Source organism: Manacus candei, unplaced genomic scaffold, assembly GCF_025592945.1.
Source record: "Manacus candei isolate 608988 ecotype Guabito, Panama unplaced genomic scaffold, ASM2559294v1 h1tg000002l, whole genome shotgun sequence".
Taxonomy (NCBI): Eukaryota; Metazoa; Chordata; class Aves; order Passeriformes; family Pipridae; genus Manacus; species Manacus candei.
The window spans coordinates 13711058-13737841 of NW_026138050.1; the positions used below are offsets into that span (position 1 = coordinate 13711058).

General features: G+C 45.3%; 2 protein-coding genes and 1 long non-coding RNA gene across 16 annotated transcripts in view; 1 reads left to right on the forward strand and 2 right to left on the reverse strand.

Moving 5' to 3' along the window:
- Positions 1 to 10222, forward strand: part of GSG1L (GSG1 like) — a 56386-nt gene extending 46164 nt beyond the window's left edge. Inside the window, exons 6-8 of one of the 6 annotated variants that reach the window (XR_007905455.1) lie at positions 1169 to 1236; positions 1799 to 2894; positions 8293 to 8405. Coding sequence is in view for 4 of the 6 variants with exons in the window: in XM_051792781.1 (XP_051648741.1) it covers positions 8293 to 8898; positions 9408 to 9834 (1033 nt within the window). In the remaining 2 variants the exon portion in view is untranslated. Of the gene's footprint in view, positions 1 to 1168; positions 1237 to 1798; positions 3727 to 8292; positions 8903 to 9407 lie in introns of those variants that run through there. The other 5 variants (XR_007905447.1, XM_051792865.1, XM_051792781.1 and 2 more) reach the window with 5 other exon arrangements.
- Positions 1 to 18620, reverse strand: part of LOC127475428 (uncharacterized) — a 41120-nt gene extending 22500 nt beyond the window's left edge. For 2 of the 4 annotated variants that reach the window (XR_007906231.1, XR_007906230.1), the window contains exons 1-2: positions 18529 to 18620; positions 15308 to 15377 (exon numbers count right to left, since the gene is read on the reverse strand). This is a non-coding gene — a long non-coding RNA (uncharacterized LOC127475428). Of the gene's footprint in view, positions 1 to 4911; positions 7474 to 13039; positions 13143 to 15307; positions 15378 to 18528 lie in introns of those variants that run through there. The other 2 variants (XR_007906233.1, XR_007906224.1) reach the window with 2 other exon arrangements.
- A 2076-nt stretch (positions 18621 to 20696) lies between these two features.
- The window catches only part of KATNIP (katanin interacting protein), a 57078-nt gene continuing 50990 nt past the window's right edge, over positions 20697 to 26784 (reverse strand). For all 6 annotated transcript variants that reach the window (XM_051774854.1, XM_051776056.1, XM_051776687.1 and 3 more), the window contains 4 exons: positions 26576 to 26677; positions 25753 to 25913; positions 23448 to 23536; positions 20697 to 22192 (listed from right to left, as the gene is read on the reverse strand). In XM_051774854.1, the coding sequence (XP_051630814.1) occupies positions 22137 to 22192; positions 23448 to 23536; positions 25753 to 25913; positions 26576 to 26677 (408 nt within the window). In that variant the 3' untranslated portion in view covers positions 20697 to 22136. The remainder of the gene's footprint in view (positions 22193 to 23447; positions 23537 to 25752; positions 25914 to 26575; positions 26678 to 26784) is intronic.

Genomic DNA, 26784 nt, shown 5'->3' on the forward strand with positions numbered 1-26784 from the left:
CCTTGTGAAGCAAATCTCACTGACTAGGTGCTGTTAAACCAACACACAAATTTAGCAAGTAAATCTGGAGGATTCAGCCTTCCCCAGCTCAGCCATCCGTAGCACAGCATTTGCCAGCTCGCAGCTGTCCATCAACACCCATTGTGGCATTACAGCTGATTTCACAACATTTTTCTTGCTGACTGAGCCCTTACTCTGATCTGCAAAACCAACCCAACGTCAGGCAGATGCTGCTGGTGAAATTCTGGAGTGAGCTGAGTTCAAACTGCCATTGATACCAGTGCAGACAAAATGTCCCTGCAGGGACAGAAAACGTAGTTTTGAAGTGCTGGGAGCAGTTTGAGTCAGATGGCAGGACCAAAGCTATTGCAGAGATAATAAATCAGGACTATTCCCAACACTATGAGAACCAGAACTTTTCAAACCATCCTTCACACACTCTATTTTGTCCTTTTTTGTACATTTCTGTAATGTATCATACTCACAGCTTGCTTCCTCTAACTCCATTGTGCTCATGTAAGATGTGCAGATCATATTAATGCTTTCCAAAGACATGCCAACCTTTTACTCTGATTTCCTCCTTGGTCACCCAGATAACTAAAGAGTTTTTCAGTACTGACCCAGTGTCCCTCCTATTCACAGAGTCAGTACCTTTTCCTACAGACATCAGAGTTTCCAGTGTTACTATTGCCCTTTCATTAGCACATGGGGACGAGTGTAACCTTCTGCCTTGGATTTATTCTGTACTTTATTCTGCAGTACAAAAAGGTTTATCCACAGAGCTGTTCCTTCTGGAGAATTGCATGGACTGGCAGTAAAATGATGTAGCAGTAGCAACACACCCCCTTCCAACACACACCTCCTGTACAATGCTGTCGGTCCCTGACACTTAGATCCATCCTGAGGAGTGAAAGAGCGGGAGAGACACAGCCCTGAGCCCCTCATTTCTATTCCCCATGGCCTCTTTACATGAGCTGTCCCTAAGAGGGGCAAAGCCAGTGGAACTGAGTCCTTCCTGAGACCATCAGGACCTCCATAACGGGCCTGGCTGTGGATGGAGGAGCCCAGGTGTGTTGTGCTCTTACTGGTTTTCACCCTTCCATTTCTGTATATTTGGGAGCAGCCTTTGTTTCTGTTAAAGGTGCTACTTCTATATTCTCTTTTCCAGGGCTGAGGAGGAGAGGGCTGAGGCTGGGGACCTGAGGTTACAGTGCCTCCATAGCTGCTCCCCAAATAGTAAGTGACCATGGCTCGAGTGTGTCCGATACACAGTGGCTTGTCCTGTCCCCACGCTGGCTCCCTGGGGCTCAGGGTGAGGCTTGGGTTAGGAAGCTGGGGAAACAGAGGTTTGTTACTCTCCCAGACAGCATTGCCCAAGTGATAATCAACCAGCACATGAACAGTGCAAAATCCTCCACCGTTCAATTTAGGATGTGCACATATCCTATAATTTTGTGTTATCTCAAGAAGCTGTGACTTCATAGTAGTTTAAAAATACGCTCTAATTTACACCTGTATAACTTTCATTATCACTACCTTTTTTCATCTATATTTATCACCAATTCATGATGATGCATGCTATTGAATATAAAAATGATTGAAAGCAGCTTTGGTAGACAATAACTTAGTATAATTAATGCCATTTCTTGCACTTTCTCAGAAAATTGCTATGCTTTTATTCAGGCTTTGCAAAAGCTCTTGCTTTAAACTATGGGAATCAGTGGTTCAATGTACAGAGCAATGTTGGAGCACGGCTCCTACCCTGCTCTGAATACTATACTTTTTCTTTACTCTCCAGGAAAGATGTGTGCAGTTTCATGCATCTATTTCCTTGGAAAGAAAGCAAGTGATCCTTCATTCAGCGGGAGGGAGACTTGGGACAGTGACTTGCTGACTCTGCGCTCTTAAAATTTGGAAACCTGCTGGCATTTTGCTGCCTCTGTCTTGCTGAGATGCACATCTCAGCCACGTACTCGTGGAAGCTTGGTGTCTGTAACCCTAATCACTGAGGGTCCTGATCCCTCCCCAGACCTGCTGGAACTGCTCTCCAGTCCCATGTCACTGCAGGTGGTCTCCCCACAGGCATGATAGTGCTGGCACTGCTCTCCAGCTTGGTTTGTCATCAGCTCACTTGGTAACTCCTGCTCCTTGAAAATGTCATGTCAGTTATGGACTTTTCCACAGGCAGGAGATCCACACCCCTCATTTTCACAGGTCTGCACATGTTTATTGGTACAAAATTGATCTGGGTCATGTTTCCTGAGAAAATTCCCCACCTGCCAAGCTACTGGCAGGTGTTCAAGTGTGCTTTTTTATTACTGAAGCCTGTCCAAAGGTCTTTGTTTCAAAGAACAAATAACAAGTCTTGACATTAGGTGTTCCAAGGAATAGGAACAAGGCTCTTGTTGGTCCTACACCCAGCCCTGCCCCAGTGCTTCAATTCCAAAGGACACAGAGCTTTACCCCCACAGTGCTGACAGCGCTGGGAAAGCAAACTGCAAAGGAGAAGCCCAGTGTCAGGGTAAAGAACAGTGGCCATTCTTCAATATTCCATCAGTCTCAGCTTCACATCTGTTACCCACTGTAATGAAATCAGATCAATATTAATGAAGTGACAGGAGTGAAGTTCTGCTCTCAGTTCACAGTTTACTTATGAATCCAATATAAGCCACAGGATCTTCATTATTCATGCTTATTAGGGAGGAAAAAACATTAATTGCTGCTGCTCTGGATGGCACAAATCCTCACAACTCTCAGAAGAACATCTCCTTCCTTGAACAAGTCCATCAAGCCTGCACCTGACCCGAGGATTCTCCTTGATGCTGTTTCTGGCTTCACACACTCCCACTCTGTCACATCAACCATGCAACGGGCTCGTGGCCAGCAGAGAATTGGTAAGAGCAAGAGAACGATGTGAGAAGCACTTGGCTAAAGGCAGGGTGGCCCCAGAGGTTCCCCTGGCTCCCCTGGGTACCTGGGGTCTGCTTGGATGGAAGAAGGGGACACCCAGAGCAGACCAAGTCCTCACCACTGCTTGGTCACATCAGCACCCACGTACCACTAACAGAGCAAATGCCAGCAGATCACTCTGAGCACTTTATGAACACTTCCCAGAGGGGTGATCCCGAGCCATGGGGACACCAGGATGCACCACCTGAAGTTATTTCTGCTGCTCACTTCAACCAGCATTTCATTCCCTGGAGGACTTGCCAGCTGCCCTCACTTAGAAGTGCCCTGAGGATGTTCTGATTGGAACCAAATGGCAGATAAGGAATATTTGCTCGTGCTCAGACATCATGACTCTTTCTGTCCTCCCACAAAGACAAACCAGGGCATCTGTCCTTGTTGAGAGGCAAGGATTTGGGGGAGTGTCGCTGAGGAGTGAAGAGTAAAACCTTTACAGAAAAGAACACGACTGAGTGACCGTAGAAGACAAATGCTGTCACAGCCAGGTGATTTTGGAAGAGACAATATTAAAGTTTTTGAGCATCCAGGAGCACTGTGGGAGCACAGGTAGCACGAAGGGCCTTATGCCAGGACAGGATATCAGGTTCCTCTGTTGGCAAGACTAAGCTCTCTGTTTCGAGAAGTGACCTTAAATTATAAATCTCATCAGAATCTTGATCCCAGGGGAGTCTTGAACAGGACAGCTATTCACTTGATATTTCTATATTAGGCCATTTAATGTCCATCACTAAACTATAATTTTCCTTTACCAGGGTTAAAAAAAAATATTTCATTTCCTTTAAACCGCTTTAACAGGGTTTAAACTTGCCTGAGCTGGGCTAAGAACAGCACCAGGGAGCTCTAGGTATAACTTGGCATCCTCTTCTCTCACCAAGCCACCTTCCTGTGCAAACATATGGCACTGGCCCCTATACATCTGATATCCTTGGTCATGACTTGCTCATACCAAATTTAGTATTTCCACTGCAAAGCCCTAAACACTCTTGAAGTCTGTTTGCTGTCATTTTGATGTTTCAACTCTTTCCTCAGATGTGCAGGGCTGGGAGATCTCAATGATCCAGCTGTGCACAGTCACCACACAAAAACGAGAGAAGGAGAAATTTCACATCAGGATTTTTTTGTTGTTTGCACAGTTCTTTATTGCCAAGAAATGCTCACTGTTCTTGGGCTCCAGACAGCAGCAGTACCTGATTTCAGACATCTGTATGTCCATGCCACTTCCACCCTCTCCTCCAGTGTTGTCCCACCACGAGGCATTAACAGGATGAGCCTGGAACCCACAGCGCAGATGGGAGAGGTGCAGATGGTGGATGTAGAACAAGGTGTAAGAGAGAGGCAGGAGAAATGTCACAAAGGACAAGGAGGGACAGGTGTGGTGGCAAAGTCAAAGAAGAGACAGGTAGCCCAGAGGAGCCAAGAGCTGAGCAGGAAACAGCATATTCCTACTGTCTGTGGCTAAAAGCCTTGGTGTTATCTGAGGCAGATAAACCCAGGGTTCAGGACACCAGCCTCTCTTGTAGAAAAGTGAAAGATTATTCAAAATTAATTCAGTGTCAAAAAAATAATATAGTCACTGTTTTGGCAGCGTGGGCATTTTAGGAGGGTCACCTGACAAAGAGGAGGCCTTGAAAAAGATCATTTTATTCTCGTATCATCACCCTGTAGGCATTTCCCCTGGGTCCATCCCACAGCTCCTCTACCATCCTCCCACCCCGACTGTCTACAGCAAGATTTATGCAACCAGCCCCTCAGAGCTTCACTCTAGAGCATAGTGTAATTTTTTTTTTCCTATTCAGACAAGTTCACCAGAAGAGCTCCAGACTTAAAACATGGTGGAAATGATTCATAAAAAAAAAAAAAAAAAAGAATATCCACCGGTTGGATTTTTTTTTTTTTTAATTTTTTTTTTTTTTAATGGCCGGTCTCAAGCGCCACAGAAAGGAAAGTGGTGCTGGATGCGCAGGCAAGTTCCAAATGTCTCCAAATTCAGTCTGTTGCACAAGCTCAGCTGGAGAGGGCAAGGCACAGACGGCAGCCAAGGTCACTGTGACAACGGGGAACATGCTTGATATGCTGAGCAGCGCCGGGCTGGGAGGCGCAGACAACAAGGGCCTGACGCATTTGAAGTGTCGCTCAAAGTTGAGCCGAGGTTTCTCCTTGTGGAGGTACCTGACAGCTGCAACCGCTGCCTCTTTGATGTCAGCGCCGATTCCAACCCCGGGACTTGCAATCCTTCCCGTAATTTATTCCCTTCTTGGCGATTGGCCCCATAAAAGCAGGTGGGGAAAATTCCCCCCCGACGGAGCGCCATGGTTACGGATCCGAGATCCAGCCTGGCCGCACTGGCAGCCTCGGGAATCTCGGTCCTGTCTTCAGGCAAGCTCTTGCCCACCAGGAAATTCCAAATTAAAGGTCTCAGTTCTCTCCTCGTTTGCCTCTGCTAACATCCAGACTGACATTTTCCTTTTCCTTTTCCTTTCTTAAGCCACCGGCTCCTCTTTTTCCAAAATAAGCATGTTGGTAAAAGTAAATTCAGTCCCACGTTTAGCACGGCAGCCCATGAAAATTAAAGGGCTGAAAAGGAAAGCAAAATAAGCTGATAGTTAATAATACTTTTTTTGTTTCCTCCAGTGCACAGGTGAATTGGAAGGGTTTCTTACATAAATTTCAGCGGGATTAGTTATGAAACGTGCTTTCTGTCACTCTCTGAAATTGCATCTTTCAATAAATGTTTCATCTCCTAAAGCTAATCCTGGATTTATGCAAAAAAACTCCCCAAACCAACCTCCCCCCTCCTTCCAAAAGTCAACCTGTCCCACACTGCTGGAGATGTGCAATGAAGTATTTCAGACTGTATATGCACCCAAATAGCCTTTCTCTTTCCTGTGCATATTATATTTCTCCCCCAAGAATGTAGGTAGGAATTGTTGCTCAGTTCACGTTCGGGTAGTTTTATATTGTGAGATATTTGAGGACAAATATATGTATCTTAAACAAACAAAAAAATGTTACAACGTGTATTTTTAGTTTAGTTGCCTAAAAATGGGGTTTGCTCTTGTCAGAATAAAATTCCTGTGCTTTGTTACAGCAAAATAGGTTTTCCTGAATATGGTGTTTTGCAGTGAATGCCCGAGATTCAGCTCTGATTTAAATAACCAGTAATTTTGTGTTGTCTCTGCCAGGAAACCAGTCTTTCCACTCCTCTTGGTCCTAGAGCAGCCAAATCCCAACTTTCTGAACACCCCACAGCATGACCCAACACGACCCCACCATTCCCTGCTTTCAGGAGAGACTGAGGAACAGCAGCTGAGTTTCCAAAGGCGACACAGCACAGATGTCCAGCTCCAGGCTGCCCTCAGTCCCACTGCCCGCTCTTCCAAAGCCTGACCTACTGATTCCCCCTTATGCAAGGAAGGGGCAGCAATTCCTCTGAGCCAAATAACACTGCTTTTCTTTTAAAAACCCTTTCATTTATGAGGGACTCTCCTGCAACAGGCCTTATAAAGTCAGTATGGAATGGGACAGCCCAGAGGCTCCAGTGGAAGAGGATGGTGAGATGGTACTCAGAGGGTAGAAAAGTGAAAGAAGGAAGGGAAATTGTGGGAGAAATAATGTGTTTTCATAGTTAGGCAGAATCACAGACTGACACAGTGAGGACAGGGCCCCCAAAAGGGCTCTAGTCCAGTCCCGTGCTCCCAGCATGTCCAGGCTGGATCAGGTTGCTTCTTTCCTTGTCCAGTTGAGTTTTGAACACTTCCAAGGACGGAGATCCCAATACGTCTCTTGGCCTCTGTCCCAGTGTTTCTCACCTAGGGTGAAAAAGCTTTTCCTCATATCCAGGTGGCAATCCTGGCCTTCCAGCCCCATTCAGCCAGTTGATAAAGGCAAGGCACTCCCAGGGACAGGTGCTCCCTCTGACATTTGTACTTGTTTTCTCTCCTGCCCTTTTTAGAACTCATTTTATGATTCTTTTTTGGCTTTGTTTTTATGCAGTAGCTTTGTTACTGCTTGGTTTTCCAATTATAAAACCTCTAAATTTGATTTGAACCTGATAATTAAGCCGTGACTTAGCACATTAACCCTATTGAAGCCCAGAGGTGTGAGACATGCTCTGTAGCACCTTAAAATTTGGTGTTTAATTGCATCCAACCCTGAGAAAGGTGCAGGGAGGTGAGAAGTGACTGTGGCACTAATTCAGGCCACAGGTGCTAACAGGACAGGACTTCATGCTTTAGGTCTCATCTGTCCCATCCAGACCAGGGTTTCCTGCTGTCTTCCACCACAAGAGAAATAGGAATATAGCAGATGCACAAGAAGACTCAGTTGGTCACTGGCATCACTACAAAAGTTTGTCATGTCCTTTGGCTGTTAGAAATCCCAGATCATGATCTGCACAGTGGGTGTCTTTGTGTTCCCCTTCAAGGTCAGGGCATTTCTGGCTGCATCCTCTACCTATCAGGACAGGTCCAGGCCACTGGGGTACATCTTCCTTTCTTGCCATCTAAACTGACCAACTAAGTAAAATTTAGCCATAGGTAAAGAAAACAAAACCTTGGGATCTCTCTCCTGTCTGGAAGCAGCCAGGAGAATAGTACAGGAAATAACATCCAGGAGGGGTGGTCTGGCATCCCACACAGTTGTCATTTCCAGCCACCTAAAGCAGCTGGTCAGCCCTGGACACAGTTTACAGCTTAGTGGGGAGAAAGAAAACTGCTTAACACAGCAAGAAATGTCTCATGTCACCACAGGAACAGTGACATCATTCTGTGCTGCCCTTCTCTTTCTCCCTTGCCTGTTTTTTCATCCCTTAATTCACTGGATACCATGCAGAGCTCCCAGGAGACTAAAGCCTGTGGGTCCATGGCAGGAAGGAAGGTCTTCACCCTTGGCAGGGGTGGCCAAGGGCAGGTGCTGTGGCAGCCTGCAAGCCAGGTTTTAGCATTTTGTGTTCTCCCAGTCAGTATGGCAGTAGCTTTCTTCCCTTCCTGTCCTTCCCCAGCCCCAAATCCTTGGTTCTTGTGGAGCTGTGTGACTTTTGGGAAGCGGAACGTGGATGTTCCACTGATTATCACACTGATGATAGCTGACAAGGGCTCAGTGGGCACCAGGGAGAAACTGGTCCTGAATTTATGTGCCTTATCCTCAAACACTTTGCTCCTGGTCGTGAGAAGCAGAGGGTTTTATGCAGACCTGAGAGGCAAATCAGCCTATGGGGAAATGCAGTTATGGGAAACAGGCTTAAAACTGCCCCAAAAGAGGCCTAAAACTGTCTTATAAGCCTTTAGCCCAAACCAGAGGAAAAAGTGTGTGTTTGTCTTTCTTTAGGGCTTCACAACACCCAACTCTAAGTGTCACTAGCCCGCAGAGGAACAGGAGTGACCATAATGCTCAGAAAATACCCCCATTCGCTACGTCAAGCTCTTCCAGCGACACATCAAGCAGCTCTTCACTTTCATCAGAACCAACCAGCCAGATCTCCATGGGTCAGGATCAAACCCTGCTGGACATCACCTCCATCACTAGATTGGCCCCAGGAGAATCACCAAACCCTCAACCACTCGAGCAAAGAGATACAAATTTAGCAATATCGTGTTCCAGCCCACTCGGAGCAAGGACTATTCCAGCATCTTGCCCAGCCAGTCTCAGGCTCAGTCTAACACCCAGCTCAGCCACACCACAGCAATACTCTGACTCCTCTCCAGTCAGCCCAGGGATCAATGCAGCTTCCTTCTATACCTTCAGTCCTCACACAGCACAAAACGAACAAGCTTCAGCTTCAGATCACACACTGACCCCAACCAGGACAAGCACAAGGCCTCCAGCAACAACGACTCCTGAAGAGAGTTCCCAGGCTCCTGGCTATTCTAAAACTGACTTAAAGAATACAGGAAAGGGGTTTGAATCAGATCTGGAAGATCCTGATCATGAAAGGTATGTATCTAGACCATACAAGTGTCTAAGTCCTCAAATGACCCACTTGGGTTTAGTGTCATTAAGAGCCCCTCATAAAGTTAAATATCTTTTATGCTTTAGATGTTTCCAGTGTTTGTTTTCCAGTAGCTATCCTGTGCTCCCACTAAACCCTGTTATCCAAGAAGCAAAATACTCTGTTTGCTATGCACCTATTTAGTTCTCCAGACTTGATGACAGACCACCCCTGGGCCAGGTCATCAACCTCAGCTCCTTCAACAGGGCACAGTTTTAAGGTGCCTCCTTTCCTTCCAAAATGACACAGCACATCTCTCCCTTGTACCAGCAGAGAGAAACTCTGCTGCCCCTGTGGAGCCCGACAGATCAGAGCTGGGGATGGTGCTCAGAGACATGGCCGGGATCTCCCTCCCAAACCTCCACCTCTGCTCCGGCCCCAGGCAGGCTGGGCTGGTTTCACCCCTCCTGGCCTCTGAACTCCACCCTGTCTCTGCAACTTCTTTCCTTGGCAGGAGATTTGTGACCGCAAAGGAGTTCCAAGCCATGGGGAAAGAACTAGAGGACGTGAAGGAAGACCTGAAATGCCTGAAGTGGAAGGTGAGGCACATCGGTGAGACGGTGCAGCCCCTGGCCGAGGACAGCAAGAGGTACAACGGCTACACCCTGACGGAGCTCAAGGCCATGGTGCAGTTCGAGGATGACCCCTACAAGGCCGCCCACAAGATCCTCACCGCGCTCTTCAGCGATGTCTACAGGCCACAGCACCCCCCCAGCGAACAGCCCTGCAACTCCCGGGCTCTGCCCAGGCCCAAAATAGACCCAGAGCTGTACATGGTGTACTGTGACATTCTGAAAAGCATATTCCCTGGAATTAGCAGCCAGACCTTGAGGGAAGAGACGCAACACGTGCAGAGAAGCGCCCAGAAAGCAGTGCAATAACAGCAGAGCCCCCAGAGGCTGTGCAGAGTGAGAGGTCTCTGGTGGTTTGAGGACTGAACTGTGGTAGGTGCCAGCGGTTGAGTCTGTCCCTTCCAGGTATGGATTGTCTGTAATGATGTTGGTGAGCTCTGAGCCCTCATGCCACTTGCCCAACGAGACAGAGTGGGGAGGCATCCTGCACACTTCCCACATTTTAGAAAACAATTGCTCCTTTAGTGTCTCTTTCAATCTATGGACGTTTCCTTGTTTCCAGCAACTACAAATGCCAACAAAAGAATCCCAAGAAGGCACTGTACGTCCGAGCAAGGGCCTTCTCCCAGCCCCAAACAGACCAACCAACCAGCATCTGGGTAGTTTCTATTTTCTAGAGTGTATCATTCATTAAATGACATTACTTGTTAGAAAATCGTGCCTGTTCTTTTTTATTTATCTAAAGGTGCTTTGTATATCAAACCAATCAGCATCTGGAAATATTCCACATATATAATAATATATGATATAATATATAATAATATAATAATTCCAAGAACTGGAGTGAGATCTGGGCATTGTAAACCACCCTCCTCTGCCCACCTGCATCCTGGGTTAACACGGGCAGGCACCCAGGGCAAGGCAGTGAGGAGCTGGGGTGACCCCAGGCAGGTCCCCTTTCAGGTAACGGGGCCAGGGCACAAGACTGTGTGATGTGCCCCTAAAACACCAACCCAGCAGTGAGACAGGTAAAGGTCTGTGACCTCCAGCTCTCCCAGTCCATGGTGACTGGGCTGGCAGACCAGCTCAGAGGTGTTCACAGCTGTGCTTTGCCTTCCCACAATGTCAATGCTGAAAGGCTGCGGCCCCTTGCTGGGGTGTCACAAGGTGATCCCTGCTGTGGAGCCTGCCCTGAGGGAAGGAGGCTGCTGGTCATGGGGGACACACAGGAAAATGGCCCTGGAGCTCCTTCCTCCCCATCTGGGAACCAGGAAAGTACAATGGATGAACAGCAGTTTGTGCCCCAGGTTCTGCTCACGGGGATGGCCTTGCAGTCTGTTCTGTAAAGATCTGGTGAGAGTGGAGGGGTGGAGGGATGTCCTTGAGCCACTTTGCTCAGTACCAATGGCAGCCACTGCTCCCCTGCCCCACTGGCTCATCCACTCCCTTCCAGAGTCCTTGGCACTTTTTGGAAACAGTCACTTCCCCAGTATCAGTGTGACAAAGCCATCAAAACTCAGGACACGTCTGTCCTGCACACGGCTGCTGCTCCCTGCCAGGCCACAGGGATGGCAAAAGCTAACCTGTGAGTTCAGCCCCACTTTCCCTCTGCTATAATCCACTTCTTAAGCTTATTTCAAAAATAACAGGGAGGAGGAATAAAAAAAAAACCAATTACAACAAAACCCCAAAAGCAGATCATTCCCTGTGCCACCACAGCTCCAGACACCTTGGGCAATGGGAGGGGGCAGCACAGTCCAAGGACACGCTCTGAACCTGCTGGGCACATCTCCACAGGGACACTGACTGTTGTAGGAGAGCCCCTACCTGCCTTTCAGCATGATGGTCTCTGCTGAGCTTACAAATGTGTCGTTTTAAGCTCCCTGTTATTAGCAATTTATTTTAGTTACAAGCTGCTGTGCAGACACAGCCACAGCCCTGCCCACACAGCCCCTCTGTGCCACGCTGCAGCCACGACCTGTGGCCACACCTGGCAAATTCCGAGGTGCCCACAGGGATACCCAGGGCTGTGCACAGTGTGTGCCCTCGGGGGGGTCACAGCACCGAGGTGAGGGACAGGGAGAAGGCTGCCCTCCCTCCCACCTTCACCGGGGGGCACAGAGGTGAGTGCAGGATGGCCAGAGTTGCTGGACACGCAGTATCCCCTCAGAGCAAATCACACACACCCCCCAGGGGAGCACCGTGGTGGAGCACCACAAATCACCCTGAAGGCTCTGGGCACCGTGGAGGGGATGTTTGAGTCTCACACGGGCACCCCCTGCATCCTGTTCTGCCTTCATGGTTTTCCTAGGAAAACATGTCCCCTTGGTTCACATGGATGGCTGACCCTCCTCCCACAGAGCTCACACAGTTACTGCTCCACACTAATTTTCCCGTGGCAGATCAGAGCCCCAGCTCTCTCAGAGGTCTCTCTTCAGAGCTTTCCATAACTTCCACAGAACCAACAAAACCACAATTTAGGGATTAGCAATATCAATCTTCATATGTTGCATTGCCTGCCCTCTCTGCCTGCAAAATCTGAATGCATTTGTAAGAACAGGCTCTGTGGCTTCTCCTGTTCATGAGGCCTGACAATGTGATCAGATTATCACTTTTAGCCTTGTTCTCCTCACACCTCAGACCCAGCACAAGTCTATGAATTATTTTTATTAGCCTTACGTCATCAAGGCTGGTTCTATCAAAGACTGTCAGTTCTGGGTCCCTTTCAGGTTGCAGAGTCTCCTTCTTCTGGGTCAGTTGTGATATGAATCACCTCTACCCACTTTACAGATGTGCATTTTATCCTGATAGTCCCAGCTTTTAGCTATTCCAGTGGAACTTCCAGGTTATTTGCATCCAACCAGAGCTGGTCAGTCTTGCCAGACCTTCTACATATTATTAGTAGGCATCTGCACCCTCTGAGCCCTCCAGTGTGTCCCCAGTGCCTTGCCAGCCACAGCAGCCCATGTGCTCAGCTGTGAGGAAACTGGGAAAAGAGCAGCAGGACAAACCCCCTCCATCTGTCCTTTACAGACTCCTCACTTCCCCCTTTTCCTCTGCTGCATTTGTACCTTGGAGGCAGCTCTGCCTCTGTGAAGATGTCTCAGCCTTCAGTTCCTGCATTATCTGCACCTTTGTGACCATTCCCAGTACTTGAGGCACCTTCCCTGATTTTTACACAGGTAGAAAAATCCACTGATTTTCTCCTGATTTTCCCGAGTGCTTCTCTTTGCTGGCGTTCCTGCACATCACCAAATCCTCTCGTCCTTTGCAAGCCTCAGCTTTCCTCGCTGGTTTTGCTTCCCTAGGTTTGCTGGGGAGAGAAACACAGCTGCCTGCCCACAACTCCCAAGAGATTTTCTGTGTCCAGTCTATTTTTTCTGTAGTCACCCACTCCTCACACAACAGGAGGGCGAGGGCTGGCCGCCCACACCCACAGGAAGAGCCCTTCTCCTCGCAGGGTACAAAACTGAGTCAGCACAGCCAAAGTAAGACAGCAGTGTCTTAAATACATGGGCCTGAAAGCAAGTTTTTTGAGTTCATTTTTAGCATCCTGTACTTGCCAGAACGTGTCCTGTAACAAGCTTGCTCTGTCTTAAGGCTCTGGGTCTTGCTGTCTGGTGCTCAGAGAGAAAGGCAATTACACAGCCCCATTATTGTGACAGTTAAAGGGATTCAGCCATTGTTCCTCTTGGACAATTCTCACTGATTTGCACTGTGCCTCCATGGCTCCTTAGCATAAATAAGCCTTCTCTCCAAAATGTTATCACCTCCACTTGCACAGAGACAGGAGGAGCAGGCAATCAGACACACAGTGAAAAATTAGTCTTTAAATTCATGTAGCATTCCATCTATTCTTCGTTAAAGTATATAAGTCTATTTTTCCCTTGAACACGTACTCTCCAGTCTGAAGACCCAATACTGGACCAAATGATTCCTCCCTTCCTTTCTTAACTACGGGCATTACATTTGCTATTCTCCAGTCATACCCAGCTCCAGAGAGTCATTAGTATCACCCTTATTCAAAGTAACAAGCTCTCTGTTAGCTGTTCATCCCTGCACATATCCTGAGCACCACAGGCTGCCTTCCCCTTGTCATCTCTCAGAGCAGGTGCCTGGTCAAAAGTGTGAGGACACGAACACTTTTCCAGCCTCAGGCAATCTGTAGTTTGTACTGATTGATTGCATTAAATAAGCAACCTATTAATATCCCCCATGCTGTGGCTCGATAGGCTCCAGTTGGCAGAACAGTCTCTACAGCAGATAAGTTATGTTAAACAGAGAGTCCTGATGCATCCTGGTCATGGAATCACAGGGTAATTTCAGCTGGAAAGGTCAGCTCGTCCAACCCCTCTGATGAGACACCATTCTAGGAAAATAAACTGAATATTTAGCTCTGTGTTGCAAAAACTAAAAGATTGCAATACAACAAACATCTAACAACCAAAGAAAGAAAAAAAAAAAGAAAAAGAAGAAGAGAAGGTTAATTTACATCTGCATCAGTGGATAAAGAAGATAAATGGCAAACTTTCTGTGGCACTGGTTGGGAGGGCCCTTCACCGTGCTTGGATCTACATGCATGGCCGATTCATTTGTCAGCCTTCTCATTAATATCTCTAATTCACAACTGCAGTCAAAGTCACTCGCTGACCCATACATTTTATGACCTCATGGTTACCCCTTCGTACTGTTAATAATAATGTCCCTGCATAATGTGTTTTATGCAAAACAAGTCCACCAGCACTTCTGCTTCATGACTTAAAATACAGCAGAACGAGTTTTAGGCAACTGTCTGCATCTTTATATCATTTATTGGCATTATCTGTCCTGACATGGGAGTCACAAGGGTTTGGGCAGTGCCATTAATTACCATTAATCTCTTCTCCTACCTGAATGCCTGCTCCTCAGGGTATGTTCTCTACACATTTATATACCCGGTGCCTCTTGCACACTCCAATTCAACTTGACTTTAGGAATTTTCACATTAAATCTACCATCTTTGTTTTCCAAGGTGAAACTGCCTCTGGAGACCCTCTTCCATTTCTTGTATCCATACATTTCTGTAAGTGGTTATTTTCCACTATGAGCTGGAGCCCTCCCCCGTGGGCCTCTCCCTCCTCTGAGGGGTCTGACAGGCAAACAAGTGCCCAATAAGTCATCCCCTGACCCTTATTCTCAACCCACAGCCAGGTGACCAAGGTGCAGGTCTCCTGAGGGCCTTAATTCTGCTTACTCAGGAAAAAGAGTGACCCTGGGGCATCCCAAAGGGCCTCAGCCAGAATACACAAGGACAGAACAGGCACTGCTCTACCCGAGCCCTGTCCTGAGAAATGCAGATCTTAGCTTCTTGCAGATTTATTATGAAGAGTAAATTATCTGAGTGGCCCAAAGAGAGTGATTAAAATACACATCAATGTCTTGCTGGGTCAGTGGGTTTTGATCAGATCTCCCATTTTGTGTTAATATTCAGACACCTTACTATCCCTGAGAGATGAATAATAGTGGCTATTTAATTTCTCTGACAATATTAAACATAATGAAAAGTCATACTATCATCCCACATCCTTCCCCATGAATTCTGGCCACAGACAGATCTCCTGTTGGTAATGGAAATGTCACTTTGATTCATCTGTTCACCAACTAATCCTTACCAAACAATCTCCAGTATATAGCAAGCCATCCCAAAACATTCCCTTGGAAACAGGCCAGAGCCGACATTCACTGTAGATTAGTTTTTACCACTGTTTAGGCTCAGACCATTTCAAGTAGCTTTGCTACTTACTCTATTTTTAGCAGTGTCTCCAGCATACCAGGAAAGAGGCAGATCATGAGACTTCTGCTAATCTGCAAATCTGAAATTATAGTTGGGAGATGGAATTTATTATTACACAGCTCGATGACAACAGCAGAGATGACCTTTCTGCGATGCCAAAAGTTTTATCCACGCTGATCTGGGCCTTTAATCAGTGGGGAAAAGTACAGGTCATTATGTGTCAAAGGAAAAACTTTTTCCCTATTAGGACAGTTAAGTATTAAAACAGATTGCCCAGAGAGGTTGAGCAGCCTCCATTCCTAGAGGTTCTCCAAACTGGTTGAAACCCTGTGTAACCTGATCTGACTTTAGTAAGGTTAAAAAAAAAAAAAAAGTGTATAATTGCAGAAAACAGTCAGGGAAACCTTTGCTGAATGGGAGCACGGATCCAGGAATAATAAAGGGCAGGAGCAGCACCATCAGTGTGTTACACTTTCTGAGCCCACTGGAGAGCAGGGGGGGTTGTCATGTCCCAGCTCCCCTCCCTGTGCTGGCCAGAGCCTCCTCCTGCCAGCCCTGCACACTCAGAGAGCTGCTGTGCCCCCAGCCCCCTCTGATGAGAGATAAAAGCTCTCTCTTGCTCGAGATGAAAGTTCTTTCCCCAGCTCGTTACACACAGAAACCTCTATTCTGGCAGCCACCTCATGCTGCCATCAGGCAGGAGAGGATTCTCAGTGAAACAGATGAAAGGGTTCAGCTGCTCCTGGCTCATCGTGTTTGCCACAGGAACCCTCTCTTCCCCAAGTACAATGCTCGTGCTGGGGGAAGAGTAATTTCCCTGAGAAACCTTCCCAGCCATAGCAGCTTCCCCTGCATTCCCTCACCCTTATCCCTACCACACTTGCTTCCCTTCCAAGCCTTTGCCCAACATATGTTTCAGCTCCAGCTGCACTGCATGGGATACACTTTGGACATTAGTCCATAATACTCAGCTGGGCTCACACTCTCAGGGGGCAGCAGCCAAGGACCAGACTGCTCCTGGCCCTTAGGATGGCTCTGAGCTGCAGTGTCCAGATCCAACACTTCCCCTCAGCTCTGCTCCCACCTCCTGCCTCCCCCAGGGCCAGCAGACTGCCAGGTAACAACTGCTCCTTGGCTGAGAAGGAGACTTGGCTGTTTCTAAGTTGCTTTAGCATTCTTTGACATTCATCTCCACACACTTAGCCCAGCAGGGTGTTCTTTCAAAAACCACCTTTTCCAGTTAGATCCAGATAAGTTGAGGATAACAAGCAATCGAGGTCTGAAAACAACTGATCACAACTCGGTAAAAGGGAAGAGTTGAGTGTGAGTTAATTGTATCAGTCTGACCTATGTCCTTAGATTTATGGTTCCCCAAAATGCCCATCCTCTCACCCAGACCTCACAAAATCTGTGCCTGCTGACATTTTTGGAAGTCCCACGAGCAATAGGACAGAGACCAACACTCAGGGTTTGTGAGTCAAGTTGATTTTAGTCACAGCAGAGACCTTGGGTGAGTTGAAAGCTAAAGGCAGGGTTTCACTGTGGTCTCACTGCATAATTGAGACCTTCCAGAAATAACCAGTGTACCTGGGAAGGCTGCTCACAGGTCATGAGGTGCAGGTTTTCCTCTCCTAATTAGAGCCAAAGCAGTGAGCCGTGGGTGAAGGACCATGGAAGCAACACTTCAGGCTGGGAAACTCCTACCCTGCTGATCACTGGGATGGTCAGTCCTCTCCTTCACCAGGAGCTCAGAAAGGGAACACCAGAGAGCCCTCAGACAGAAAGTCTATAGCCTGATTTTCTCCTCTTCCAATAATTCCTGGGTCAGTAAGAAAGAAGCCACCAATTGCAAATGTTTCCTTTTATGTCCAGATCTCAACACTGCAGCACTTCACAGGGTCCTGAGCCAGGGTGATGGGAGCTGATGCTGTTAGACAAGGGTGGAAAATTGATCCCTTCCCAGCAAGATTTAGAGGCCAGTCGGACAAGAAATTACTCCAGCTGGGCACTCCGTCCCCATCTCTCAGCTCTTCCTGCAGCTCGGAGATTCACTCTATAATTGCTTTCTTAGTCCACATTTTATCCTCAGCTGACAGAATTCCATTAGGGTGATACAAGCTGTGTGATAAAGGGATGTTTGTGCCTCACATGGGCTGTAAGTCATTTCTCAGCAAACAAGCAAATAGTCACAGAAATGGGCAAAGAGGCCACCGAGCCAGGAAGCCACTTCTCGTGCTCTGAGCAGCAGGACCTCAGCAGGCAGATGGAGGCAAACACCCTCCCAGTGTGTTATGGTCCTCTCTGTCTCCCTCTCTGCTGCTTGGAGGAGACACCTCCACCACGAACAGTTGTGTCTGCAGCATTTTTGGACAATAATCCAGCAGGCAGACCCACAGCACTGGACGTGGAGGCCCCACACAAACAGGAGCTGTGACCACAGGGGGTGGTGACACCCCAGATCAGAGACAACGTGCCCTGCATATGGGAAATGAGGTGAAATGAAAGTAATCTTGTCACACATCTGAGCACATCCACCTGAAGAGTGTAACAGGTTGGTCACACCTGCAAGGCAAAGAACAGTGATTCCAAACAGGACCTTCAGGGCAAAAGGAATGAACTTCTAAGCATAATGATGCAGCTGAAAGCTAGATGTGATGGGGAAAAAGCTAAAAGGGAATACAGGAAGGTGCCCCAGGTGCTGCAGAGTGCCCAGTTGCAGTGCCTGCAGTACTGGTGAAGCCACTGCCAGGTGGTGTGTGCTGGACTTTACATTTTCTGAGGAATATTGGAAGAGATTTGGCTCCTTCAGTGACGTTTGCCATAAGAGCAGCTCCTGTTAGAGCTCAGCCTCCCAGATCAGCAGCCCCAGACCACGGAGGGCAGCCTAAGGCACCCCTCAGCCATGTGCTGGTTTGGACTCTAATCACTCACTGCATCCCCCAGGCTGGAGCAGGGGTGATCCAGCAGTGAGGAGCAGGAGGGAATGGGAAAAGCTTCTGCCTTGCAGATCAAAGGCAAAGTAGACTTTGTCCCCTGCAGGTGGCAGAACTCAGATGTCAATACAGCCCTTCATGTCTGCTCTTACCTCACTTATGTTGGGAAGTGAGGTTTTTCTGGAAACTCAAGGAAGTTTAAACACTCAACATTCCACCTCTCTCCCACACTGCTCTCCCCCTCACACCCTCAGTGGCAGCAAGTCCTGTCTCTGCCCATTCCAGTGTGTTTGTTACCTTGGGTACAAGATCTCTGTCCAATCTCACAACACCTAGGCACTTCTGGGCACTGCCAGGCTCCTGCAGGTTTTCCCAGCCTGGCATTCATCCCTGGAATGGTAGGACTGGACATCACGACAGGGAATGACCTACACACCTGGAACATGGTGAAAGTCCAGCAGGACCAGGACATCTTATAGAAAACAGCATCACCTCAGTGGGATTCTGTAGTGCAGTTTATGTCCCAGTCCTGTCTAAGCCATGAGAAGGGTTCAGTTTAATTTAGCTGCTCCACGCAGCTCCTCATGTGGCTCTTAGGGGTTCATGGATGAGTCTCGTGACTCAGGACTACACAAACTTCCATGTTTTCTATGCTGCCTTTTACACTGTATCACTGCTTGCTCCCTTGTCCACTGACAGGTGCTTCTCCCTGCTGTTTAAATGCTACTGGATTAAAGCACAAAAAGGCAGAAATTGAAAAGTTGCAGGCCTTCCCATGCATCCCAGCTTTCAGATTACACTGTGAAGACTGATAAAAATATCTTTTTCTAGATCAAAAAATAGGCAGCCTGACATGTACTTCCTCACAGATTATTTCTTTATCCCCTGCCCTTCTCAGTGTCACTGTGGGACAAACAAACTCATTTCTGTTATCTTGATCCATGCCCTTTAAACCAAATCACAACAGGTAAAGGTGAGCAACTATGGTACAAACGTTTTTGAGTGGCCCAGAAATTGGAACTGAGTGGAAGTTTAATAATTTACATCAAGGCCTTCAGCAAGAATTCATTCCTTCCTTTTCATTTGCCATGCTTCTGACAATGTCAAATGATGTCACTGGGCACATTCTCACTGAATTACTCCTGCTGAAACTGTGCCTGGCATTGACTGAAGTGCTCCGTGGGGATCTCCTTCACTGCATGTTTACTCTTCCTCTTGTCCCCCCTGTAAATGCCAGTCTGGCATGAATGTACTTGTGAGCAGTCAGTTAAAAAAAGGTGAAAAATGGAATAAACCTTTTTCCTTAACCCTGATTCACTGAGGAAATGAGTCAAGTGCCTCTGTTTGAGTGTATAGGGCTGACTAGGGCACTTAATTATTTTTGGTTATATAAAGGGTCATTACATCTCAGGTCCAATTAGGAGGGCAAATGCTGACATCTCCTACCCCACAGGGATGAGTGAAGTATTTTCTAATCATTATGCTACTTTCCATAAATGCCTGGCTGGAATCAAGGCCTCCATTAGGCCATGCCTTGGTGGTGAGTGTCATCCCAGCACAGACAGCAGCCTGGCAAACCCTTCCTGCAGGCACAGACACTGCAGGGGAGGATGTTCCACAACTTAACAACTGTTCTGAAGTACTTTAAAGACTTTCATGCTCATTCCACAGTGTGGCAATTGTGGGGAATCTCTTCAGTGGGTACAAGGGCCGTTAGGAGAGGATGGCAGAAGGCTGAAGCCATTAAACTTCATGCCAGAGCAGCTGCTCTGGACACAGATTTCCAGGGGTAAAAGGTGTGAAAGCTGGCTGCAGTTACCAACTGGCTGCTGAGGAAGAGCTGGTGACAGGGAAACAAGAGCCAGAGAGAGCTGTGACCCATCTGAGCTTGACCAAGCATTTTGCAATAACTGACAAAACCTGGAGTTACCTCAGAGGATTAGGACTGAAAAATCATTAGTCCATCACACAGGACTGGAGAGGCTCCAGACAGATACAGAGAAGACAGATGAGCATAGGAAGTCCTCTCCCCCTCATACCTTTTCAGATCAATAATAAGGATGCTGTTCTGTGCCAGGAAACACAGCAGATTTCATTTCTCTGCCCATTCAATGCAATTTGCTTAGAAGAACAAACAGTGTGACATCCCATTCAGAGATTGCCTGCATGACAAATCTGTGGTTGTGCCTCAAGTCTTCAGAACCTTGCTATAGCCTCTCCTCTTCCAAATACAGACATTTATATCTGTTCTGAGCTCTCACAATATCCCTCCTTTCAGCTCCTCCTGGTTTTCATTTTGGAGTTGCCTGTTCTATGATTTGGAGCAAAAATTAGAACTTGGTTCTTGGTAGATTTACACCATGAAACACATTATGGGGAGAGTTCTCAGAACAAAAGGGTTCTTTTGTCAGTGAAGATTGGGAAGAGCCCTTGAAAAAAGTGCAATGTACTCTCACACACTATTTTACATTTAGAAATAAAGTGGTTTGTATTTAGTACAAAATACATTTTGTTGGTCCATCAATACATAGAAATTTGGGAAATGCATTGCTATCTTGTGTCTTTTCAGCTTAGCCAGCAGCAGTGAAGTTTTAATAAGCAAATATACAAAATATTACACTCCTGACTTAGGACAGAAAGGGAAGCAGAATGGTTTGATTCTACAGCAACAGCTGCAACAGTAACTTTGTTTTATGTCTAAAAGCACATCCTGGCTTCAGTGTTCAGTTCTCTCTGGAAACAATCATGGAATCATCAACTGGCTTGGGTTAGAATGAGCGAGTTCCAAATGAGAAAGGAAGAATCTACTATGGAGGAAACTTATTCAGGTTGTCACAAACACCAAATTTTCAGTGAAAAGTACATTTGCATAGCAAATCCTGCAGCATATTTATCTGGTTAGAGCTTTTGTTCCAGGGTATTTTTTGTGTAAAAATGCACTCTGCTCCTTACCTTCTGCTACTTAAAATGCATTTACCATTTCTCAGAAGTGACAATATGTTGCTGGCAACAGATGTGAATAGTGCAGCACAGAAGTATGGCCTCCTTGTTCATATAAACAAGAGCAGGCAAAATAGGAGAAAAGAACATTGCTCTGCAGCAGGAGGACTCTGAAGAATGTGTAGAGTGCCTGTCAATGGCACTCCAGGCAAAACACCTCATTTGCTTTTTTCATGGTAGTGAAGTAATGAAAGAAATTATTATTTCACTGCAAAACATGAAAGAAATGACAGCTGAAATGCACTTGCTAAACCTTGATAAACCTTCTTCCCAATCTCCATTTCCTAAAAGCATCCATCACACTTCTGCAAGCCCAGGGGAACCTCTCCTGGTGTCAGAAACAGTGTCAGCTCCTGCTGAGAGCCACGGCATCAAAACAGGCAGTGGCAGCCCAGAGACAGACAGGTAAAGAGTTATTTCCTCTAATAAGTGCATTTCCCAGAGAACTGTTTACAGGCATCAGAAATAAATCAACAGTTCCTTCTAGTGAGGATCTTTGTGATCATCCAGCTAGGATTTAGGAAAAAAAGCTTGAATACAATCTGAAAAACCTGTGGTTATAAAACCATCCTGCTTCACCCAAGTTCTCAGTACTTGGCAGGAACAGTTGTCAGCAGTAAAGTTCTCACTCTCTCCTTTATGTTCCTTCCTCCCTGGATTTTCAATTAAGAGATGAGGGGAAAAAAAAAAATCAGACAGATCATGACAAAGAACCCCCAGGAAAATAAATTCATGCTTTAGATTTCATTCTGCAGAAAATTTCCCGTGGCAAATAAAACTGCCCCTCATAAGACAGGAGGTGGTTCAGCAACAGCAGACGTAGAAAATCTTCCATTTGGATGATGCACATCTTGGAGATCTGGATTGCAGTTATTCAGGGCTGGATGCATCCAGGACTTCCCTTGTTATCTTTTCCTCCTCTGCAGCCCTTTCTCACACATGCAGGTTTTTGGACGCAAGGCTGTGAGGGAAAATGGAGCTGGTTTAGGACTGCACACTAACAGTGAAGCCACAGAGGAAGGTGAGGAAGAAAAATGCCCATTTCTCTTTCCATCCCAGAAGGAAAGCTGAGCTGTTCTTCTCAGTGATGTTTCTTACACTGACAGTGAGGGCTGCCACTTTTTAACAGTCCCACGGATTTGCTTTCCTGTGGAATCTGGTCTGAATTTAATGTTGACACCGACCTGAGTAGAAGTTTGGACCCTCCCTCAGGAGGGGACCATCTGAGGTCTCCTCCAACCCAAATCATTGCACAAATCTGTTATCAACAACCCCTGTGGCTGATCCCAGCACACTGGACAATAGATGTGATGGCCATGGCAATGAGAGCTGTTCTCTTGGCCATCTCTGCTCTGCAACCCAGGATGTCATTCCAACAGGCACAGAGGTGTCCAGGAGACTTTTGGCACAGCCTGTGCTAATATACTAATAACTTCCAAGCTGTTTTTGTACAGGCAATGGCCTTTCAAATCCTTCTGCTACAGAACTGTTATTAAAAGCCATCAAATAATTTCTGCAACACTTTCTGGAGAACTAATTGGAGAAAGTGTCATGCTCAGGAGAGAAAACCAATCATGAATATACCAGCTTGGGTGAGAATTTGTAAAGTATTTAGGGAGCTATTCTGAGTAATTTACAATGAATGACTATAAATAAAATCTACTCTTTCTCCTTGGGGAAAAAAAATAGGGGTTGTCTTTTTAATTATCACTTTCAAAGAGAAAAGACCAAGCAGAAAGACAGTAGGAGGAATAAAGTCAACATGTTTTCCCCCTTGTTACACTTATCATGATTTTGGATTTGCTCAAGGAGCAACAAGCAGCTGATATTCAGACACATCTGCATCATCTCTAAAGCTGCTTAGAAGACCAGTGGGGATCCAATGAGCCTATTATTCCAAAAGCTATGAACCTGCACTATTAATATGAATTTTCAATTTATCTTCAGTCAGTTTCTTTCCTAAGGACTATCCCATTTGGGTTGGTAAAAGCCAAATATGTCTTTGATCTGTATCATCCCCTTTCAGATTTAGATATAGAATAAAAATCCACCAGATTATGAAATCCGTAGTTTCTATGGTAAAAAAAGTAGAGTTAAATACATGTAAGAGGTGTAAGACTCCCCAGTTTTCCCAGTTTAGGTCTCTAAAAATGTTCATTATCCACACTGTGTCTGTAGGAAGTGATCAGAAGAAAACTGTGGAAGACAGAACTTACCTGGATCAGCCACAACTTGCTTCTTTTTGCTGTTTGTGACAATCTCATTTTCATTCATCATTCGGACATCCTGGTCTCCCACATGATTGCTGAAAAGATGCAAATCAGTCCAACAGCCAAAATAATCAACATTATGAAAAGTTATGAGGGTTTTTTATGGAAAAAGTTACCAAAAAGCACAACTTTCTGTCTGCACCCACCTGAAGGATTCCTTGCCAGTTTTAATTAGTACACATTCATTCAGGCACACATTCAAATATAAATATCATATTCACTCTACAATTTTCAAGCCTTGCCTACACAGCTTGAACCACATTAACCAAAGTGAGATTTTAAATCAGAGCTGTACATACAGGGTATAAAAATCCCTATATGGAACTTCACACTGCTTCGTAATACTGGAATAGCATTATTTGAAAGTTTTCTGAACTAAACAAAATTAATTTACTGTGACAAGCTTTGCTTTGCTGCAAAATTTTAACCATTTCTTTTGGGGAAAGAAGTAATAACTTCAAAGTGAAATTAAATTAAATTACAGAGAAAAATGTGAGCTGAATGGAAAGGTGAAGAAAACATCACTAATAACATCTCCCTTTCACAGACAAAACAAAACATTTGTACCTTTGGAACAAAAGAGGTGTATTTTTCTTTTCTCTACAAACACTGCACAAAATGGGTTTCTATTTTTGGAGAAAAATGTAATGTCTCCCAAACTGTCAGGGTGAAGCAGGGGAGCCAACACTGAAGGAAATCAGAACTTACACTATTGATGATAATATCAGACTCAAGTTCAGGGTTCATAAAATACTGAACAGTGACATGTGAAAGAGAACAGGCCACAGTCAGAAGTAACAACATATAAAAGCCCAAGTCTATTTTTAAAATGAAGGGATATTATCCAGCTGCTGAAGTACCCTATATTTTAGTAGGGTGGGAGGTGAAAAAAAAGGGGAAAGAAGATTGCAAAGCAGGCAAAGAACAAAGACCAAGAAAGCTCCTGCCCAGAAGCCTAGAAGAGAACAGACTCAGTATGTTCTCAACTGGAGAACAGACCATGCAGTTTTGTGACCCCAAAAAGATACTCCTCTTCAAAGCAAATCAAAGGACATAAGTCTTACAACATGTGCAAAAGAAGTTATGTGAAAAAGATCTGCTGCTTCTCTGTTTCCAAGAAAATAACTTTACTCACACAAAGACCTGAAGCTGAGGAAAGTAAAGGTTCATTTCCCCTCCTACTCCTTTTTATACGCCATTGAAAAATTCCTCAAAACTTTTATTTCCTCCAGACGTTCTCATTTCAGTAACGTTTTCACTTGAAAAATTGCTCACCTCCAAATCTCACCACGACAACACAGCCACTTGTACAAAAACATGTCTCACACAACACAACCAAACAACAGTAATTTATTTAACATCTGACAGTTCCAGTGGCCAACAGCCAATGCTTTAGAGAAACCCAGGAAAACAAACCCTGCAGGCAAATGTGAACTTCTGTTCCTAATCAGGACAGCTTATGTTCCTCCTGCTAATTTCTAAATATTTGAATATCCTTCTGAATGGATCACGTGCCATTTTTCCATGCAAAACTTGCCTTTTTTTTTTCCCCAATGGTGTGTGTGCAAGACATTCTATTTGTTAGCTGTCCAATGTGTAAGAAAGTGTTCGTTTCTATAAGCTTTCATTTCTTCACTTTTCAATCCCATTTAAAATAAATTATTCTTTCAATCTTTATTTTCCTTTGCCAGGGACTGTTTTTTAGACCCTGTCAATTCTAACCTTCTAAATGTAAGTGCATTTTTCACCGCATTTCATCACATTCCCTGTGAGATTGCCAACTTAGTGGTTTCAAAGTGTCATTCCTCCAAATGCAAGTCATTTCTCATTTTAGCAAGTTCATTATTTTAGAATGTTTATAAAATAGTAGAATTCTGGTTCCTTAATTAGCATCTGTGTCAAATCAGAGGACTTTGTTTTCTGTAATTTTGATGCTTGGTTCTTTTTCATTAACTTTCTATTTTTTCCCTCCTCTATGTGATATCATTGGGATTTATTATCCCTTCTCTGAGGAAGCTTAACTTTTTTCTTCTGTGTTTATAGGCTTTCATGAAAACACATGTAAATATAAATCATGAATCCCAGTAAGTGCACATAAAGCTGGTAATTTGGTCTTTGTATCTAAAAACCTATTTATTTCTCATTAAGTGAGGCACTTTGGAAGGGAATTTTCTATAGCAATGCACATATTGCTGACATCAGTCACATGCACACATTGTTTAAAAATGAGATTCAAGATCCACTCACATACCTAATAACAGTTCTCTTCTCCTGATGGCAAATCTTCTCATCATCTGTGAAGAGGATGGTGTGATATGGGACCACTGGGTCACAGGTTGGGAGGATTCCTGACACCACATGGCTCACCATCTCCAGAATCCCATTGTACACCAGCAAGTCATCCACCAGAAGCTACAGATATTTAACAAAACAAACAAAAAAAACACCTGGAAACCAACCATTGCTTTCAGCTATTGTCTCTAGCAATTAACTAGAAATTATTTTGCCCTATTTGTTACACAAATCTGCTCGTTAATTTAGCTTTTGCTCCTTCAAAACTTCCATTTCTATTCGCTGCTGGGGCTTGGGGGTTCCCCCTCCCTCCAAGTTTTTATGCTCTCACTGATGTTTTTTAATGCAGCTTTCAAGAAGGTAATTAAAAATGTATTTCATGTTTTACATAATTGCCTTTCTATTCACTGGAGTGAATCACTCTTAAATCTAGGAATTAATGAATCTCACCTCACTTCAGCTGTCTAAAACTTGGGTTTGTAGTTTAAACTAGTCTTCCAGGGCTGCTCTACAGTCAGTGGAAAAAGAAAAGCATTATCCTATCTTAAGACAATTATCTAAGAAAAAAATCAGATAAAGTGTTCTTTCCCTGGACAAAAAAAAAAAGGAGGACAGATGACTGGCATAGATTAGTCATTTTAACACTAAGTGCAGAGTTAAATGAGATGAATCCCATCCTTTGAGATTATATGGAATCACACTTCAGTAAACTGTGAAAATCCATACAGAAATCAAGCAGCTGATTCACCAGAACATACAAAATGCACAGAAAATTTACTTACCCCGAACTCTTTCACACCTCTCTGAGGCGTTTTGGCATAATTCCATAACTTGATCATTGACACGGTAGTAGGTACATCAAAAATGACATACACCCTATTCACCTGTAAAAGAGAATTAATTTATATTTAACAGCACAGATTCCCCCAAGAAATTAAATTCTCACGCATGTTGCATCAAAAGAGGTTCGTATTTAAAGAGATGTAGCCGG